Genomic DNA, 19,493 nt, shown 5'->3' on the forward strand with positions numbered 1-19,493 from the left:
TCAGAGGGCTTAAAATGATGTAATAATTGGGCTGCTAAGGGGGGTAAAATGGTGTATGAGTGAGGGGGTAATTTGTTCTGAGGGGCTAAAACGATGTAATGGTGAGGGTTGATTTGTTGAGATGGGGCAATTCTAACAAGTATTATTCTTATATATATAGACCGTCAAGAGTTGGACAAGCTTTGATGGTCTGGAGGGTAAGGCGACGCAGCTGAGGGTACAGAGGTTGTGAGTTCAAGACTGGCAGTCTTCTGGTATGGGGGCTAAAAAAATGAAAGATTCAGGGGGTAAAATGATGTAAGAGTTGGGCTGCCAAGGGGGGTAAATTGATGTAAGAGTGGGGCTGCAATGGGAGGATTTTTTAAGGAAAATGCAGCTCAAAACTCTTACATCTTTTTGGGCTGTATTGGACTTCCAAGGGGGGTAAAATGGTGTAAGAGTGAGGGGGTAAAAGTCAAATTAACCCCTCACTCTTACAACTTCTTTGGTCTGCCAAGGTGGGTAAAATGGTGTAAGAGTGAGGGGTAAAAGACAAGTTACCCCCAAACTCTTACATCATTTTACCCCCCTTGGCAGATCAAAAAAGATGTATGTGTGGGGTGTTAATTTGTCTTTTACCCCTCACTCTTACACCATTTTACCCCCCTTGGAAGCCTATTGCAGCCCAAAAAGACGTAAGAGTTTGAGCTGCATTTTCCTAAAAAATCATTCCATTGCAGCCCCACTCTTACATCATTTTGGGCGGAAAAATTCAACCCGGGTGATACAGATGCTTCATTGATACAGATGCCTCATTTTCAACTATATTGCTTGATCAGAACTGCCAAGAAGCAGTTTCATAGAAATAAAATCAAAACAGACAAATTCCTTGAAACAAAATTTTAGTTACAAAAATTTATTACGAATTCGATCAAGTAATTTAGTTATGGTCAAAAAGGAGCTTGAAAAAATAGCATTGTATAATAGAGTCTATTAGATATTTGGAGCACTAAGAAGCTTTGTTAATTGTGAGCACAATATTGCAGTTTTTGAATAAAAAATTTCTTTTTACGACATAAATCCTAAACTTTGCTCACTCTGCGGCATTGCTAATCTCAAAATTCATTTTAAGGGAGATTTTTTTAAATTTTTATTACGGTCTCTTTCGATTTACGTCATCAGGTCATTCTGTTGAAAATTGCACTAATCTGAAAAAATGCCTATTGGTAACACAGCAAAGGCACACTTTGGCTGATGTTGCTTTGTTTGAAAAGAATTAAGATTATTCATATTTTTTCAATATGTCGAGTGCAAATTGGTAGCGCAAAATCTAAACGGTTAGAACGCAAGAGGGGGTTGAACAGTTAAAAAAATTCAGAAAGTAACATACTTGAAACAAGAAATTGCCCAAAAAATCGTAAGAAACTTTACGAAGATGTTAACAAAATTCCTTAAAAAATCATTATTTCTTATTTTGACGTTGACAAATACATCTGCTTTATCTGAGATTGTTTTTAAACACAATTTTTGTTATAAAGTTCTTGTAATCGTAATGACTTAATATATACGCTTTAAAATATATGTTTTTTTAGAAAAGCTTTTTAGTAGATCGCATTTAAATGTACAAATATAAAAAAGCAGTAAAAGATGGCAGTTATGATACACATAATTGCCTATTACAACATTTTTATGATGATCAACAGTTTCTAATTGATTGCATGTATTTTGTTGTCAATAACGCGTCGAAAGAGAATCAGGAACAAAGCAGTTTTAAAAAACTCAACTGTATAGCTCAAATTTATTCATCAAGCTGCCAGTCACAAAATTTTTCATGGTTCCTACAATTAGAAGTAGATCATAAAATTGAATGGAATGCTAAAACCAAAAATGTATCAGAAAGATAATTTGACTAATTTTAAGTTATTCAAAACTCTTTTATCATTTGGACTCTTGACAGCAGGGACTATAAAAAAGTTTTTTTCAGAATCAATTTTAAAGTGAAGCAATTAGGCCTCATCATTTTATAGAACTTATTGGGATTCAAATATTCATGAGATCCGTCAACCGTCTCCAATTTTTCCATTTTTTGTGGAATATCAATTGAAAATACACATCAAAGTCCGTTTGTATATAATTTGACTAAATGTTTCAATTTTGTCTAATTTTGGTTAAATGTTACTATAGAACAACCAAATGTAAATTGAGTGCAAAAAATTGGATGGACAAAGTAAAGTTCGTACTTTTACGATCAGATGGTCCTATTAATGGCCAGCACACTATCCGTGCAAGTAAAAAATTTTGGTTGAAATCCACAATATTTAAGCTGCTATAGCTTAAAACCACAGCTGCTATAGCTTGAAATTTTATTATCACCAAAAAATCTCAAATTTCGCGAACCAATGTCTCTGGTAATTGGTTTTCACCTCTAAAGAAATAGCATAAAAACTTCAAAAAAAAGCATTAGATTGAAGTGCTTCATTTGGTAAAATACAGATGCATCATTGGGTCTGTTTTCAACTATATCGCTTGTAAATCATAATTGACAAGAATCAGTTTCAGAGAAACAAAAAACAGACAAATTTTTGAACAAATTTTAACTACAAAAATTTATTAACAATATGATCAAGTAGTTTAGCAATGGCCATAAAAGGGGCCTGAAAAAATCACGTTGTATAATGGAGCTTAATAGGTATATAGAATGCCGAACAGCTATGTTAATTGTGAGCATAAGAATGCAGTTTCTTGATAACTTTATTTCTTATTACCACAAAAGTCCTAACCTTTACTCACACCACGGCAATGATAACCTTTTTTCAACGTTTTTATGTTAACCAATAGATAAAAATGCATGAAGGAAATTTTGGTTACTAAGATTTTGTTTTATAGATACTTTACAGGAAAATTTTTGAAAAATTTTTACCGCACTCTCTATCGATATTTGTACCTAGGCCGATCTGTTGGGAATTTTAGTAATCTAATTTATTGTATTATAGTAACACCACTTAAAATGAATTTGGCTTATTCAGCCCTTGCTAATTTCGATTATATTGGATTGCTGTAAATAGGTCAAATCATTCTCAGCTTAGTTTCCGAAAGAAAAATTGTTTTTATTTTTGCCAAAATTATCTATATTTGAAAACGGAAGACAGTTTAAAAACCTAATGAGTTAAAATTAAATAAATTGTGACAATAATGTAAAATGACAGAATTTGGTTGTTTTGAGAAATGGAAATTAAACTACAGTGCCTGTGTTCTATTTTTGCAGTCAATTTTTTTGAAAATCGCCTATTTTGAGTGAAACCAAATGACGCTCTTGTTAAACCCAGGTATTAACATAACATGAAGGAGGTTAGTTGATCATTCTGTAGAATTTGACCGGTCCCTCTGTAGATGTTCTGCATCTCTGATGTCATATTTCTTTGTTTCTAACGATCAAAACAGCTTCAGAATGTTTTAAGCTTCAATATGTGCAGTTTTTCTTCATTATGATTATATAAGGGCCATAGTGTTCGCCCAGACTGAGCTTATCCTGCAGAGTCTGAAAGTTATTCATGCCCCCAAATAAAAACTGAGCAGAATCGTGACAACCTTTTGTAGCCAATAACTTTTAATAACTATAGTAGTATACTCACTTTTTATACTTAAGCTAGTTTGTAGGCAATTAACGCAAAACCCATTTAGCCTAGTGGTTACAACTTGCTGACTAAATTTAACGTTACAAGTGCCTCCGCGAAAGTTCGAAAAGAGTATAAAGCAAACCTTGTTAAGTTGCACATTTTATTTTTTATGCAGCAATTTTTACCCAAAAATCACGACTAGCCAGTGCAAATTGGGACACGAACAGAGTACTGGCCATCCAGAAAAACAGAATGTCTTTAGACTGATTCAGAGCTGATTTGCTCTGCCACCAAAGTCCGGGTTGCAAATAATCGTTCGTCTATTTAGAGAATGAGAAATTGTCTAATTTTTTCCCAGTTGATTTTGATATCTTTGAACTTAGTGTAACTAAGATTTGAGTTTTGCTGCTTACTGTTAAAAATGCAGACCACCTAATTTAACTGCATCAGGTTGAATGTTTTTGGTGACCATAGATGCTAACAAAAATACAGGTGCAATTTCTAGCATGATACAATGTAGGTGCGTTTGACAGTCAGAGAGTTTATGAGTTGTCAGGTTGAAAAGCTGAATACAAAGATTCATATTTTATCTGAAGTCAATATTCGAACTGATCTTTTCGAATTCCTAGGTGGTTCTGAAAATTAGAAAAAGCGAAAGAGTTCTTTGATTGTAAAAATTCTCATATTTATAAGGAAGAGTTTTTAGAAAGACAAAAAATAAAAATTTCTTTTCAGTTCGTATGAAAATTATAAGCTTTCTATTTCTTCTACAAAAACTCAGATGAGTGAATAGACTGAAACAAAGACAATATACCGACAAACGCTGTACCCTAACGCTTCTAAACAAGAGCCTTTAACGAGTGCTTTTAATGTTCTCTTACAAGTCAGACAAAATAACAACAAGAGTACGAAAAATGTAAAAACTCTTTTAAAAAAATTAGAAAATTTGATGCATATTTGCTGCAAATTGCGGCTTTCAAAATTCAATCCGAACAAAATTGTGGTTATTGCATATAGCTAATCACACATCTCTTAGATTTGTGAAAAGGATTTGAGCCATTAAGCTCATGAAACATCAAAATTGAGTTTTTTTTCTGAAAAGTTTCAAACTTTACCGTCAGTTTTACGTTTACTGATACAAAGACCTCAAAGGTCCACACCTAGAATTCAAACTAAAAAGGAGAAAAATTGAATTAACATTGACGAACCATGGGCAAAGATCAGTTGTCAAAAAGAATATTTGAAAACATTTTTTTGGCGTCTGCTTCGAATTTGTGTGTTTGTCTCTCTGTGTGTGGGTGCGCGCGCCTATGTGAAAGTATACAAGTGTAAACTTGTGTAATTTTTGTTGAGTTTGAGTAGGATGAAAAATTGGAACAAAAATTGAATGTGAGGGAATTAGTTCCTTTACATATTAGACAAAAACAAATCGGAGTGCAAAACTGCCACAATTCCTAAATTAATTTTTTTTAATTTAGGTTTTACTTTCCAAAACAAAATGATGTTTTTTTAAATCTCACTGGAAATGCATCTGCGAGAATTTAGGGAAACAATTGTTTAATTATGCTATAGAAACATCAGAAATGATAAAATTTTCTGAAAAACTTCAGAAAGTTTTTTTCCCAAGTTTAGTGCCGAAATAAAATTAAATATACCGTTTCTTGAAGGAGTGTACACTTATTTAATTAGAAAAAAACAAAGAAGACCTGAATGAACAATGACGAGACTTAGTTTATGATAAGTTGTCAAAAAGAAAGTTTTGGAGTGTTTGGTGTAGGGGTTTGTAATTGTGCTTCTGTGTGTATGAGTGTGGGTGTGTTTGTTTGTGTGTGTATGTATGTGTGTGTGTGTGTTTGTGTTTGTATGAATGCTTGTAATATGCGTGTTGTGTGTGTGGTTGTAAGCTCTTTCTCTCTGTGTCAAATTGTACAACTTATCTTTCTAGATTGTGTTAAAGAGTGTTCGTTTGTCTGCCGAAAAAGCGGCAAGTTTTTTCGATTCAAACAGTGCAAGTTATTTCCGCCAATGCATATAAGTTTTTTTCGGATACACCCAACAGTTTTTCGCACAGATAATAATGGTTCTTTTTGCAACCTTAATAAGTATATTGGAAAATACTGTGCTACTCACAGACTCGCACGAGATATCAAGTTTTTATTATAGAACTGACTCAAATCTCATCATAGGATCAATTCCTAAGTCAGGTGCTGATTGGAATCACACGACAGATACTGAACCCCTACCCTAATTGAACTTTACAGCAGTAACTTGTATAGTATAATTGTAAACAATATATCTAATTGGCATACTTCAATAATTCAATTTTTTACCGAAGGTTTTAACAGGACACAAAGTTGATCAAAATGTCATTGTAATTTATAAATACGTTTTCAGAAAATTTACGATGCCATATTTACGTTGAAAATTAATCGAACACCATGAAATAATTATTTACAGCCATCAAACCCATCTTTAATTACTCGGCTGTCAGTTTTTAACGACATTGTTAACAATAATTATCATAGTACATTAATTCCTTTTATCAGCGCTAAAATTAGTAGAACGAACATTTTGACACTTATAAAGACGTCAATTTCATAGTGATAATTCAAGTATTTAATTGACTTCAATAAAAAATACGTCAGCTTGCTTCGCATTTTGATGATTATAAGGTTTCCTGAAACAAAAGCTACAGAGTACAAAAGAACAATGGTATACAAAAGCTACAGATAGTCCGATGAAATTTGAACAAGCAGTACAGATTTCGTTGTAAATTTGTAAACAAAATTAAGCTATTTCGAATCAGCTTGTACTGTGATCAAATAAATTTAACCACGATTAAATATAAAAAAATTGACGATTTAAAGTTTAGAAGCTAAAAATAAATGACAGTAACTAATTGCAAAAATTTAAGTGTTTTTAAAATCAACTTCACTTTATTTTTTAAAGAAATTTTGTTATAATTGCATAAAAAGAGATGTGTACACTTGAATAGTTTTTCTTCTCGCAAAAGAGTGATAATTAGACAAAATTGCTTACATTTAATCCATTTGTCAATTACTTCATAGCATAATTTAAAATCAAGTAAAAAATTCATTGATTTACTGACTGATAAAACTGATTACCTTTCGTCATTCCTGCGTAAAATGTTCAATTGATTTAATACACAACTAAATGCTTCTTTACCTCATTTTCTCAACATTTTGAACACCCTTTTAATATTTTTTTAAAAAAATGGAACCACAATTATGTTAACATATTTATAAAGCAAGACTGGATTTAAATATAATTTTCCTCATTACGATGCAGAGGTATACCCCAAAATTTCCGCCTTAGTAAAATTGGCTCGAAAATTAGTTACATACAATGAACGAAATTAGGTGATATCTTTTGTATCTTACTTTTCGCAAAAGGGGTTCCGCCAATTTTGCGAAATAAAAGAACATTCGGTGCGAAAGTTAGGTAACAAATCTTGTAGCACGTTTCCGCTCAATTTAGGTATCTATTACTCGCGCGCATTTTGCGCATTCAATAAGCTCTTTAATAAAGATTTAATTGAAGCCTTCAAAACTTTAAACTGCTTTAAATACATGCTACCATAAAAACTGATTTTTTCCCGAAAAATCCTTCGCACATCAAAGACTTTGTATATCAATGTGGGATTGGCCAATTTTAATAAGTAGTAGTAAATAGTAATAGTAAGTAGAAATAAGTAGTAATAAAGTACTATAAGTAGTAATAAAGTAGTAATAAAGAACTACTAGTAGTAATAAGTTAGGCTTAATTAAATAAGTATTAATTAAGTTAGGCTTTATTGCGGATTATATGCGAAATCGAGCTGCATTGTGTGCAAAAATTCAAAACATAAATGGAGCGGATGCGTGATACAACTCGCGCTAAAAATAGGTTATTAAGTTTGTACTTGTATTCCGCGGCTAAAATTAGGACACTTTTGCGAACACGGGAGACGATATTCCCTTCCATTTTGCCGGTTTCTGCTAAAGTAGCTAGTTTCCGCAATATTGTACCACTTTCAATGTATTAACATAGTAAAAACGAACCCGAGAAACACACATCGGGCATATCTGCCCGTGACGATTTGGGTATACCTCTGCACTGTAACTCTACATTTTTTCTGCAAAATTTGTCATTGTCGATATCTTAGACTGACAAAAACGAAGGCACTGCATGTAATAGAGCACTATAGATGGTTGTTAGTTTTCTTGAGGCTGTGTCAAAATCATTATTTCCATTAGATCTAAAAAATTTTGATTGAATTGTTAAATTTGAATTGAATATAAAATGCAAAATATTCATGACTGGATTTCTTCAATTTGTTTGCAAAAGTACTTTCACAAAACCAGTGGAGAGTCTCAGTTATTTTAGCCGAAAAATGAGTTACACTTGCTGATTATTTGTTGTCGTCTTCTGAATTTCTGCTAGGCTCAACAGTGAGGGGACTCGCCCGGAAGATCGATCAAATAATATAACCAAAGGTTTTGAATTGGTGAAGCAAGCGTTAATTTGTTACTCTGCTATTTCCCCTCTTCCACTCTTGTATGCTGTTGCAAATTAGATTGCCTTGAAATAAGTTAATTCACAATGGGGCTCGTAATATCAATTCTAGTTATATGGATAACGAAGGTAAGAGAATTACTTGCACATCAATGGAAAAGACAAATTCAAGACAATTTATAATAGTAATTACAATAATAATACTAATATCCGTGGTTCACTTCCCAAATAAACTAAATCAAAACAGCTCACAGTATCCCAACTGGTCTTGCAATTAGAAACTTCTAGAGTTCAATCTCACTCTCAATCTCTTCCCTGCTTTTCACACTATCTTTAAAGTTTAGTCCCATTAAACCAACTACTTTCTCTCGCTTGTGCCAAAATTTCGCCTGTGTCCCCACTTCTACTGTGCCTCAGCAAATTGTTTCGACCCTCTCTGATCTCTCTGTGTGTCACTTCAATTTATACTCAACCAATATGCTCTTATCTTAAGCAAACAAACCTTAATCTTTTAAGTAAACATTGCAACTTACACTTGAAATTATCACATTCTAAAGGAGGGCTTTGTTTGCTATACAAACAAACCTATATCAAATTATGCTCTGTCATTCCACCGCTACCAACCATCTTTCAACTTTCTCCTTATCTTAAGTAAACGACCTTTGGACTCTTATGTAAAGACATCCACTGCGCTTTATTTCAAACATGCACTTGACATTTCAATCAATGGTTGCTTAGTAACTATTGAACGTTGCTCTGAAAAGTTCTCAAATCTCTCTTTCCGCTATCAAATTAACTAGCCGCAATTAAACCCTCTCAAAAGTCATTTGTTGAATAAATAACGAAACTCAACCCCAAAAACTAAGAGAAATTGTTATTTCCAATCTTGAAACTATTTCATGCAGTTCTCTGTAATTATAAATGCTGAAAATTCTAATATTCTTAAAAGCCCACAATTTGACCTCTACGGGTCATCCAAAAGTCACCCGTCCAAAACGAGGGGTCAAGTTGATAAAAATAACTATTGTCACGGAAATTTCCCTCAGAGTTGCAAATCCCTACAAAATTTCATGGCTTAACTCCCACTAGAACACGAGCAATAACCAGGCAGATTTCTCATCGGCCTACCGGATGACCCAAAATTTCAGAACTTAACAACTCGCGAAATAGTGGTCAAATCGTCTTCGAATAAAAATTTCTAAGAAACATTGGATGCTAACAAACTGCCTGACAAATTTCATGACCTATGAAACAGCCGTTGCGAGCCGTTTGCAATTTGAAATTTTTAAAGGAGTTATGGGTGCCGATTGACCCGGCTGGGAATTTTTTTGTCACTAACTGTCTCAAGTTATCATATTAATAACTTTTCAAAGTGATTCAGCCCCTCAAAAAGGCCAATTTCCGGTTTTCGCCACTCGGGTTATCCCAAAGCACCGACTTCCGGTCGGAATATGGGGTTAAAACTATCACCAATCGAAATCCTTTGAAAAGTTACACTACAACTCCAAAAGTCATAAGACTGCTACCAATACTCCACGAGCAATTCAAATTTTACGTTCCGCAACACCGGCGTGCGGTAGTTCCGTGCAGGTTGGTGTGGGGTCAAATATGAACTCGAAATTGGGTTCCTTGTACACAAATTAGTCGACTCCCCAAATTTCAGGTCACTCCGACTTAAACTTTTCGAAAAAATAATTTTTTCTTTTTAGGTGCTAACTACATTCCTGTGATAATTGCCAATATTTTCAAAAATCACAATTTTAAACCCTAAACCCTTCCCAGATCATGCAAAAACGTTAATTCATACGTGCATGAAAATATGACTGATTAACCCCATTATTTCTTACCGAAACAGTCATATTTTACAGTAAAATACCTAAAAACCTTCAAATCGCGCTACTTTGGGTTTTAATAGCTCGGTGTCGGATGGTCGGATTGGCCTGAAAAATATACCCGCAATAGAGGACCAATATAGCATCCTCCCCATTAACGATTGGTTATCAACCAATAACTCCTTCCCATCCCGGGAGGGGTCGCACAATTTATCTACCCAGGGTATTTCGAAAAACCGAAAAATTGCCTTTTCTTGTTTCAAAATTCCAACAAATTTCTCCCACAACCTTCTAAACCATTCTCATGATCACCCGATACATTTTTGCACAAATAGATGCTGGTAAGGCTGGTTTATATCGTTATTTCATCCATAAACTATCAAATTTTTACTTACTATATCAAAAAACCTTCGAATAACACCACTTCTGGTGATAATAACTCTGCTCAAAAAAGTGTAACTGGCCGCGCATCCAAAGAATAGTTGAACAATCACTAGGGGAACCTTGTCACAAACTTTCAGAGTCCAATGATGAATATCATTTCAAGAGTTGAGAGTATCAAGTTTGTGGGTGCAAATTATTTTGCATATTCCAAATCGCACTTTGATTTTCTTCAAATTGAAATTCCAATTCCGCGCAAAGTATCTAGTTCACTTCAAATGTTCGCTCCCTGGTTTACTGCTGATTTTAAATCACTCACTTCAGCTTTGGCCTGATGCACAAATACAGCTTTGCTAATTAATCAAAATAATTCGACAGCTCAATATGCTTTTGTTCATTAATTTGTTTTTTTTTTAAGATATATCAATCAACTCCCCTCTCTTGCAACTTCGAAACAATAACCCTTCAATTACAAAAAGCTGAACTCAAATACCTAACTTAACTTAAAAAGCTTGCTTTACACATCTAGTTTAATCTCCATTTGCCATGTCATTTTAACGAAAATTAGTGACTACTACACTTCTCCCTCTTAGATTATTATTTTCCCGAATAATTGCAAGCCGTTATCCTGTGACCCGATTAATTTACCCCTACGTACTCTAAGAAAAGTCAACCTACGGAAGTGAACCTCTTTAGTTTAGCTTCGGGTTCATATAAACTAACTGCACTAAGATTTGAATAGCGGTTGATTAAATCTGATTTGGAAACACTTTGGCATTTTCACATTTTAACATATTCTACCTAACTCATCAACATTGATATTTGATCAAACTCTCTTGCCTCTGACACACATCTTCCCGGGAAACCCAAAATCACTAAAGTAAATAAACAGATCGGAAAATAGATCTACCAAAACCACACATTTCCCTAAATTTTTTTTTGAAAAATATTTTTTATCTAAGGCTGTAGTGCTTGATCAACTAACTTGTCTTGACAAAAATATATTAAAACAATGTAGGCAAAAATTGGGTAAAAAGGTTGAATAGCTTAGCTGTCAACGTCCTTCTCGTCATAAACTCGTGCACCTGTACATGAAAACCTTCTTCCTCTGATGTTTGATTGGATGTCCACCTCTTCCTCCACTGTAGTTTCCATTTCTCCTGTAATCCTGCCATGACTGCTGTCCTGATGCTTCCAAACGGCTCCACCTCTCTTTACGGCTCCACGATCGGTTCTCCAGCAACGGCTTTGCAATCTCCGGAAAACTTGATGCAACCCTTCATTCCACTTTCTGCTCAACCTCCAACGAAAGCCCGCTAGTGTCCTCCCTCCTAGGCTGTTGATCGTCATGAACCCAACTGTCCAGCACTGTAGCCATTGACATATGATCGGATTTCCCTGTTTTGTCAGTTCCAGCACTTTCCCCTTGATGCTCATCCGTTGGTTCGACCAAAACTACCACTAAGCTGACTTTCTTTCAATTGCGACTGCACCTACTCCTCCAGCTCCTTTCTTAAATGTGCGATATTACTTCGGTTATCGGCCGCCTTATCGTTTTGACGTTTCTGTGTTTCAGATACCAATTGCCGATCTATTCCTCCTGAACTTGTCTAGTTCTCCAAAGTGTCCACAGTGCACTCAATTGTACACATTTGCGTCTCATCAGCCACGTGTGCGGCATTGCAGAACTTCTGATCCGAACCTCCTGTCTTTAACTCCATCAAGCCCCAGAATGCCGGCATACCGTTTCTGCTAGCTTTAACACCACCCCAAAAATTGATAGCTAATGCAGTTACACTATCGCATGCTACTGAGTTCAAACTCGAGGCAAAATTTGTCTCGCTTCTCGCATCGGTGACATCAAGTTCCTCTACATCCGAAAAATCTGTATCCGAAGTATTTTCAAACAAAAAGTCATCATCCGACTGTTCATCGCTTAGCTCCCCAGACTCTAGTGACAGCACACAATCCTTTTTCATAGCGTGGTGCTCGTCTGGTCGATAAGGCTCAACACTCCGCTCAAGGACTTTTTCTTCTGTCGGAAGTTTTCTGATGCCTCTGTTTTCATATTCGCTTAGCGCTGCTCCATAAATTTCCTGATTTAATTGACAAAAAACTTCCTCTGTAAACTCTACCTCAGTTCCAGTTTGCAGTTCATCGCCGTAACCTGGCATTCTTAATCTATTACCACTTTCAGCAACTCTCGTATCTTCAACTTCTCCAAGCAGATCTTTACCGAAAGCTCCTTTTCTTGATACGACACAGCTGGACCCCATGCCAAAAACTTCAGAACTTCTGCCGGGTTGCCGAAATTCATCCATTAAAGAAGTGTCAACGCTTCTATTTGTTTCAATCACCGGCCATTGAGAACACTGCTGTTGCGATTTCTGATCCATGTTATCAGTGTTTTCAATGAATTCCACCCTACTTACCGCTCTTCCTCTAACAAACAAATTGTAGCTTCGCTCATAAAAAAGTGGGTTGTCAGACAATCATATGTCAAACTGATACAGCGTCTCTGTCAGTGTCTATGCTTGCTTCACTGGAGTCGACCGCCAATAACCTCTTGGTAAATCACTTACTGCATTCAAGGCCCACCCACACAATTTTGTAGGCAACCACTTCATCATTTCGTCTTCATTCTATCACAGCTTCAAGCCAATGTTCACGCCATTCTTCCCAAACTTCGTAGCCTGGTGAAGGAAAACGCTTCACTAATTGATAACCAAACATAATCAATCTGTTGGTAACCCAAATCGCAAATGTAAGTCAACTTTTGGAGCGCTCACATCAGTTTCTCCGCAGAAAAAAATCGCATGCTCTCCAAATAATCAGAAAATAATCATTAGCAAAAATTAACAAAGAAACTAAGCCCACCCCGGAGCGCCACTGTCGTCTTCTGAATTTGTGCTCGGCTCAACTGTGAGGGGACTCTTGCATATTACACTTGAAATTATCACATTCTGTAGGAGGGCTTTGTTTGCTATACAAACAAACCAATATCAAATTATGCTCTGTCATTCAACTGCTATCAACCATCGTTCAACTTTCTCCATATCTTAAGTAAACGACCTTTGGACTCTTATGCAAAGAAATCCACTGCGCCTATCTCAAATATGCACTTGACATTTCGATCAATGTTTGCTTAGTAAACATTGAACGTTGCTTTGAAAACTTCTTAAACCTCTATTTCCGCTATCAAATTAACTAGCCGCAATCAAACCCTCTTGAAAGTCATGTGTTGAATAAATAACGAAACTCAACCCCAAAAAATAGGAGAAATTGTTATTTCCAGTCTTGAAACTATTTCATTCATTTCCCTGTAATTATACAAGCCGAAAATTCTTATATTCTTAAAAGCCCACAATTTGACCTCTACGGGTCATCCAAAGGTCACCCGTCCAAAATGAGGGTTCAAGTTGATAAAAATAACTATTGTCACGGAAATTTCCCTCATAGTTGCAAATACCTACAAAATTTCATGGCTTAACTCTCAGTAGAACACGGGCAGTGACCACGCAGATTTCTCATCGACCTACTGGATTACCCCATATTTCAGAACTTAATAACTCGCGAAGTAGTGGTCAAATCGTCTTCGAATAAAAATTTCTAGGAAAAATAGGGTGCCAACAAATTGCCTGACAAATTTCATGACCTACGGAATAGCCGTTGCGAGCCGTTTGCAATTTGAAGTTTTTAAGTAGTTGTGGGTGCCGCAACCCGAAAAATCCGAGTTCGTCAAAATTGACCGAGCTGGGATTTTTTTTGTCACTAACTGTCTCAAGTTATCTTTTTAATACCATTTCAAAGTCTTTCAGTCGCTCAAAAAGGCCGATTTTCGGTTTTCGCCACTCGGGTTATCCCGAAGCACAGACTTCCTGTCAGAATCTGGGGTTAAAATTAACACCAATCGAAATCCCTTGAAAAGTTACATTACAACTCCAAAAATCATAAGACTGCTACCAATACTCCACGAGCAATTCAAATTTTACGTTGCGCAGCACCGGCGTGCGGTAGTTCCGTGCAGGTTGGCGTGGGGTCAAATCTGAACTCGAAATTGGGTTCCTTGTACCCAAATTAGTCAATTCCCCAAATTTCAGGTCACTCCGACTTAAACTTTTCGAAAAAATACTTTTTCAATTTAGGTGCTAACTATATTCCTGTAATAATTGCCAATATTCTCAAAAATCCCAATGTTAAATCCTAAACCCTTCCCAGATCATGAAAAACGTTAATTCATACGTGCATGAAAATACGACTGATTAACCCCATTATTTCTTGACCAAACAGTCATATTTTACAGTAAAATACCTAACAACCTTCAAATCACGCCACTTCTGGTTTTAATAGCTCGGTGTCAGACGGTCGGCTTGGCCTGAAAAATATACCCGCAATAGAGGACCAACAGGGCATCCTCCGCATTAACGATTGGTTATCAACCAATAACTCCTTCCCATCCCGGGAGGGGTCGGACAATTTATGTACCCAGGGTAATTCGAAAAACTGATAAGTTGCCTTTTTTTTAATTCAAAATTCCAACAAATTTCTCCCATAACCTTCTAAACCATTCCCATGATCACCCGATACATTTTGCACAAATAGATGCCAGTACAACTGGTTTATACCGTTATTTCATCCATAAAGTATCAAATTTTTACTTACTATATCAAAAAACCTTCGAATAACACCACTTCTGGTGCTAATAACTCTGCTCAAAAAAGTGTAACTGGCCGCGCATCCATACAATAGTTGAACAAACACTAGGGGAACCTTGTCACGAACTTTCAGAGTCCAATGATGAATATCACCTAAAGAGTTGAGTGTATCAAGTTTCGGGGGTGCAAATTATTTTGCATATTCGAAATCGCACTTTGATTTCCTTCAAATTGAAATTCCAATTCCGTTCAAAGTATCTAGTTCACTTCAAATGTTCGCTCTCTGGTTTACTTCTAAATTTATATCACTCACTTCAGCTTTGGCCTGATGCACAAATACAGCTTTGCTAATTAATCAAAATATACCGACAGCTCAATATGCTTTTGTTCATTAATTTGTTTGTTTAAGATATATAACTCAACTCCCCTCTCTGGCACCTTCGAAACAATAACCCTTCAATTACAAAAAGCTAAACTCAAATACCTAAATCTAAATTAACTTAAATAACTTGCTTAACACATCTAATTTAATCTCCCTCTGCCATGTCATTTTAATGAAAATTAAGGACTACTACATTTGTTTCACTTTCACTTCTCATGCTTTTAGTTTCTATGAATCGATGCTCGAGTATCTCAATTCAAATGAGAATTTTTTGTTCACGATAGAAAAAGGCTATTTATTTAGTATTTTCCCTCTGTATAGGCGCAAAAAGTGAAAGGTAGGGCGCTCTAGTGGGGCAATTTTAAGAATCTGATTTTCAACTGAACTCAAAAACTGAATTTGATTTTCATCAGACCGGAAATAACCACCAACTATCCCCATTTAGAAATATTATTTCAAAAACGGATTGTCACAGAATGAGAGTTTTACTGAGAAAAGATCAAGCTTAGACGAGGTTTTATCAAGGCAATGACTTTTATTAAAATTGTTTTAAAATCTTCAATTCATTTTTAAACACTATTCGATTTAAATGATATCGCATGGGTGACCATAAAACTTCAAAATGAAAGAATTTCTATAGAGACAGCTTGCATAAAAAATTTTATTTAGTTTTTATTCGATTTTCTTTAAGCATCAAAAGAAATAAAAATTCAATTCCATTACTGGAGTTCATCCGATAGTTTTCTGACAACTTATGTATCTTTGATTACAGCTGTATTACATGATGCCAAGAATGCTTTAAATGAAATTACGATCACAATCTTTAATTTTCTGTATGGATTTTGCTGAAAAACAATTCACGTGAAATTAGGAAAAATTGTTGAAAAAAGTTTTGTTTCCTTGAAGTTAAAAACCGCTGCATGTACATATAGTTTTGTGATTTAAAATTTTATTGTACCCGACAGTTCAGACAATAATTTGCACTTTGATATATTCAATTATTTAAAATACAATTTACAAGACTTCATTTTTGTCCAACGTTGGTGGAAGCAAAAATCAGCATCTAATAAGTCAATAGACCTTCTGCTTTTCTGCTGTTTTTTCATGAATGGCCGGTACTGTGATGATTTTTAGCCACTCATGATTTTTTGCGTAACTATTACTGCATGAAAAAAACATGTTCAGCTTAACTGCCACCTACAAGGTTTGCTTTATATGTAATTCGAACTTCCGCTAACTGTAATAAAAAATTTGCATAAAAAGTCATAGAAATTGAATTAAACATGCTTTATTGTAATTTCCTAAACACTAATAAATGAAATCCATAACGAGATCTACTATATAAATTACAAGTGACTACCTACAATAGCATGACGTTGGGATGCTCTGGTTTATGCGCGTGAGTCTATATTCAGCCTTCGTAGGAAAAATTAAGCCTGTGTGAACCCAACAACTGCAATTTTTTACCATGATAAAAAATTGCACATAAAGAAATTAAAAATACGCATCATTTACTTTCTTGAGAGCTGAATAAAATTCTTACAATAGAAATATAATGGCTCAAAGTTGAAATATTCTCAGAGTTATGTTCGGGTTTGGAGTTTTTTTTTTGCCTTTGCGACAATTTGAATCGGCTGGATTACCAAACTAAGCGTCGATAAAATTGCAATCTATTAAAAATTATATTGAGCGCTAACCAGTGATTCTTATTATAATAAGAGCTGAATTGGTTCAAACAGTTTTTTTCCTCCGGTGATGTGCTCGCGAGATCTGCAAAATTTTTAATTTTTTGGAGGAGACGCTAGTTGTAATTGTTTTGAGCTTCTTCGTCTCCTTATGAAACAAATAATTAAAAGAGTTTATGCATAGGTGATTGTGATCGAGGAACAAGTGATTGTCGTCTCCACGGTCCATTCCTTGGAGGGAAACTATTGCTTTTTGCCTAATTACATATTCAGAAAACAAGTCTCTAACCAGATGAAAACAAAATGGTTAAAATTATTATTTACAGTAGGAAAACTATTATGTTCGGTTTGGACTCCCGTCTAGCCTAATGGTCTTAAAATGTTTTTGTATATTGTATAAATGTAAACAACCTATGATTTTAGCATTGGGTGATTTCGAATTGGAGAGCTGTGAGAGCATAAAATTGATGGTTTTTGTTTTGTGAAGATCACCAAAGCAATATGTTCAATTATTCTAACAAATTGTTGAAATACAAATATTTGTATAATTTACGAAAAATTTTGAATAAAATTTTGTCAAAAAATTCTCAAAACGACGAATATATTGAACAAGAATGATTTTTCTCCACGAAAAGTCATTTGCTCGATCTTCGTCTTTAGAAAACGATTAATATATATGTATGCAGAGAAAAAGAGGATTATGCACATTAGAAAATATCTCACCAAGGGAGAACGGTGATTAATAAAGCGGAAAACACAAGAGATGTTCGATGAAAAGATTCAGAATTCCATTATGTTAAAGTTTATAGAAAAAATGCTTCAACGATTTAGTTAAAAGACATAAAAAATGAAAGCGCGATTGGTTATAACTATACATTTAAAATCAGAAAATGAAAACTTCACAACGTAATAAGATAACTAAGACAGTTCTGTACACCACATAAGCCTTTACTGGTCTCGATCTTTCAAACCATCTTTCAACGAAAGTGGGTGGACTTAAAAACCAGTTATAATCATTAAGTATAAGTACGACCCAAAAATGGTTAATGGCATCAAAAATAAGTAAATTACTCAAAAGTCTTTCGTTTTTGGTAACCTTGAAGCAGTTGTAGTAAAGTGGCTTGACAATGGCTACAAACTGATCCAGTGCACAGATCATCACAGTCGCAGCTTGCATCCCATCAACACAATTCAGTGCTATGAACTGAGGCTGAAACAATAACACAGAGATAACTTCGATCGAGGATTGTCTGATCAGAGGTGGCTTTGAGCGCACAATAAATTTAGAGGGACGATAGTCTCTGATCAGAGGTCTTTTCGGCCTGGAATGGTGTGATCACTGATCCCTTTTGTATGGGATGGTTTTATCAGAGGAGATTTCGGCCTGTACCTCACCATGAGATCAGTAAAGTTGTATATTTTCCATAAAACGCCTGTCAATGGAAGCAATAGTTTATTAATCTAGCTAAAATGCAGGTTCTCAAATCCAGTGGAAAAACCTGACGCAAAATAAGGTAAAGCTCAGTTTTCACAAAAAAATTGAATTGACCGGATATGGCATTGCTAAGCTGCATAACGAACAGTTTGGAGTGTGGTGATAATTATAACAGGATTGGCAGCTGAAGATAGAACGGTTCGGTCTATCATTCCGTTACAAATAGCACCCCAGTGAAACAAAACTTGATACACTTTGCCATGTCATGCAAGATCTTGTATATGTACATTTTATCAAGGAATTTGATTGGAAAATATAAGTGTTTTTTTGCGACGATTTTTAAGAATACCCAAGCTGAGGTCCCAGACGGAAGCAAGTATGTCCAGACCGTCCCAGACGGAAAGTGCCAATGTCCAGACTTTCGTGCGTTCACCAGACTTTCGTGCGTTCTTGTCCAGACTTTTGTGCGTTCACAAGACTTTCGTGCGTTCATGTCCAGTTTTTAGTGCATTCACCAGAGTTTGTTGTGTTCAAGCGACTTTCGTGCGTTCATGTTCATACTTTCATGCGTTCCCCAGACTTATTTGCGTTCACCAGGTTTTTGTGCGCTCATGTCCAGACTTTTTTTGCATTCATCAAACTAGGGTGTGATGAACCATTTTTTGTCCTTTCAAGTTCAGACGTTTAAAAAGTCGTTTAAATCAAACACAATCGGCGTGGGAGATTTCCGGTGTCCATATAGTTTAAATCAGCAAGTTTTTGGTGGAACTTGGCAAAGAAAAAAGTAGCGATTTTCTCTGTTTTCTTTCTCTTTTTGTACATAATATAATAATGAAAAACTTAAAAAATCGGCCGTTTAAATCGTGTCAAGGGACTGTTCAAATGGGACCAAATTTGTTCAGACTTTCGTGCGTTCATGTTCAGACTTTCGTGCGTTTACCAGACTTTTGTGCGTTCATGTTCAGACTTTCGTGCGTTCATGTTCAGACTTTCGTGCGTTTTTTGATGTTTC

At 35.3% G+C, this 19,493-nt stretch overlaps 1 protein-coding gene across 1 annotated transcript in view; it reads right to left on the bottom strand.

Moving 5' to 3' along the window:
• Positions 1–18,258, bottom strand: part of LOC142351653 (G-protein coupled receptor 183-like) — a 34,337-nt gene extending 16,079 nt beyond the window's left edge. The window contains exon 1 of the mRNA XM_075403794.1: positions 18,143–18,258. Within this exon, the coding sequence (XP_075259909.1) occupies positions 18,143–18,223 (81 nt within the window). The 5' untranslated portion in view covers positions 18,224–18,258. The remainder of the gene's footprint in view (positions 1–18,142) is intronic.
• Positions 18,259–19,493: the final 1,235 nt, after the last annotated feature.

This window comes from Convolutriloba macropyga, chromosome 13 (assembly GCF_964194025.1).
Source record: "Convolutriloba macropyga chromosome 13, txConMacr16.3, whole genome shotgun sequence".
Taxonomy (NCBI): Eukaryota; Metazoa; Xenacoelomorpha; order Acoela; family Convolutidae; genus Convolutriloba; species Convolutriloba macropyga.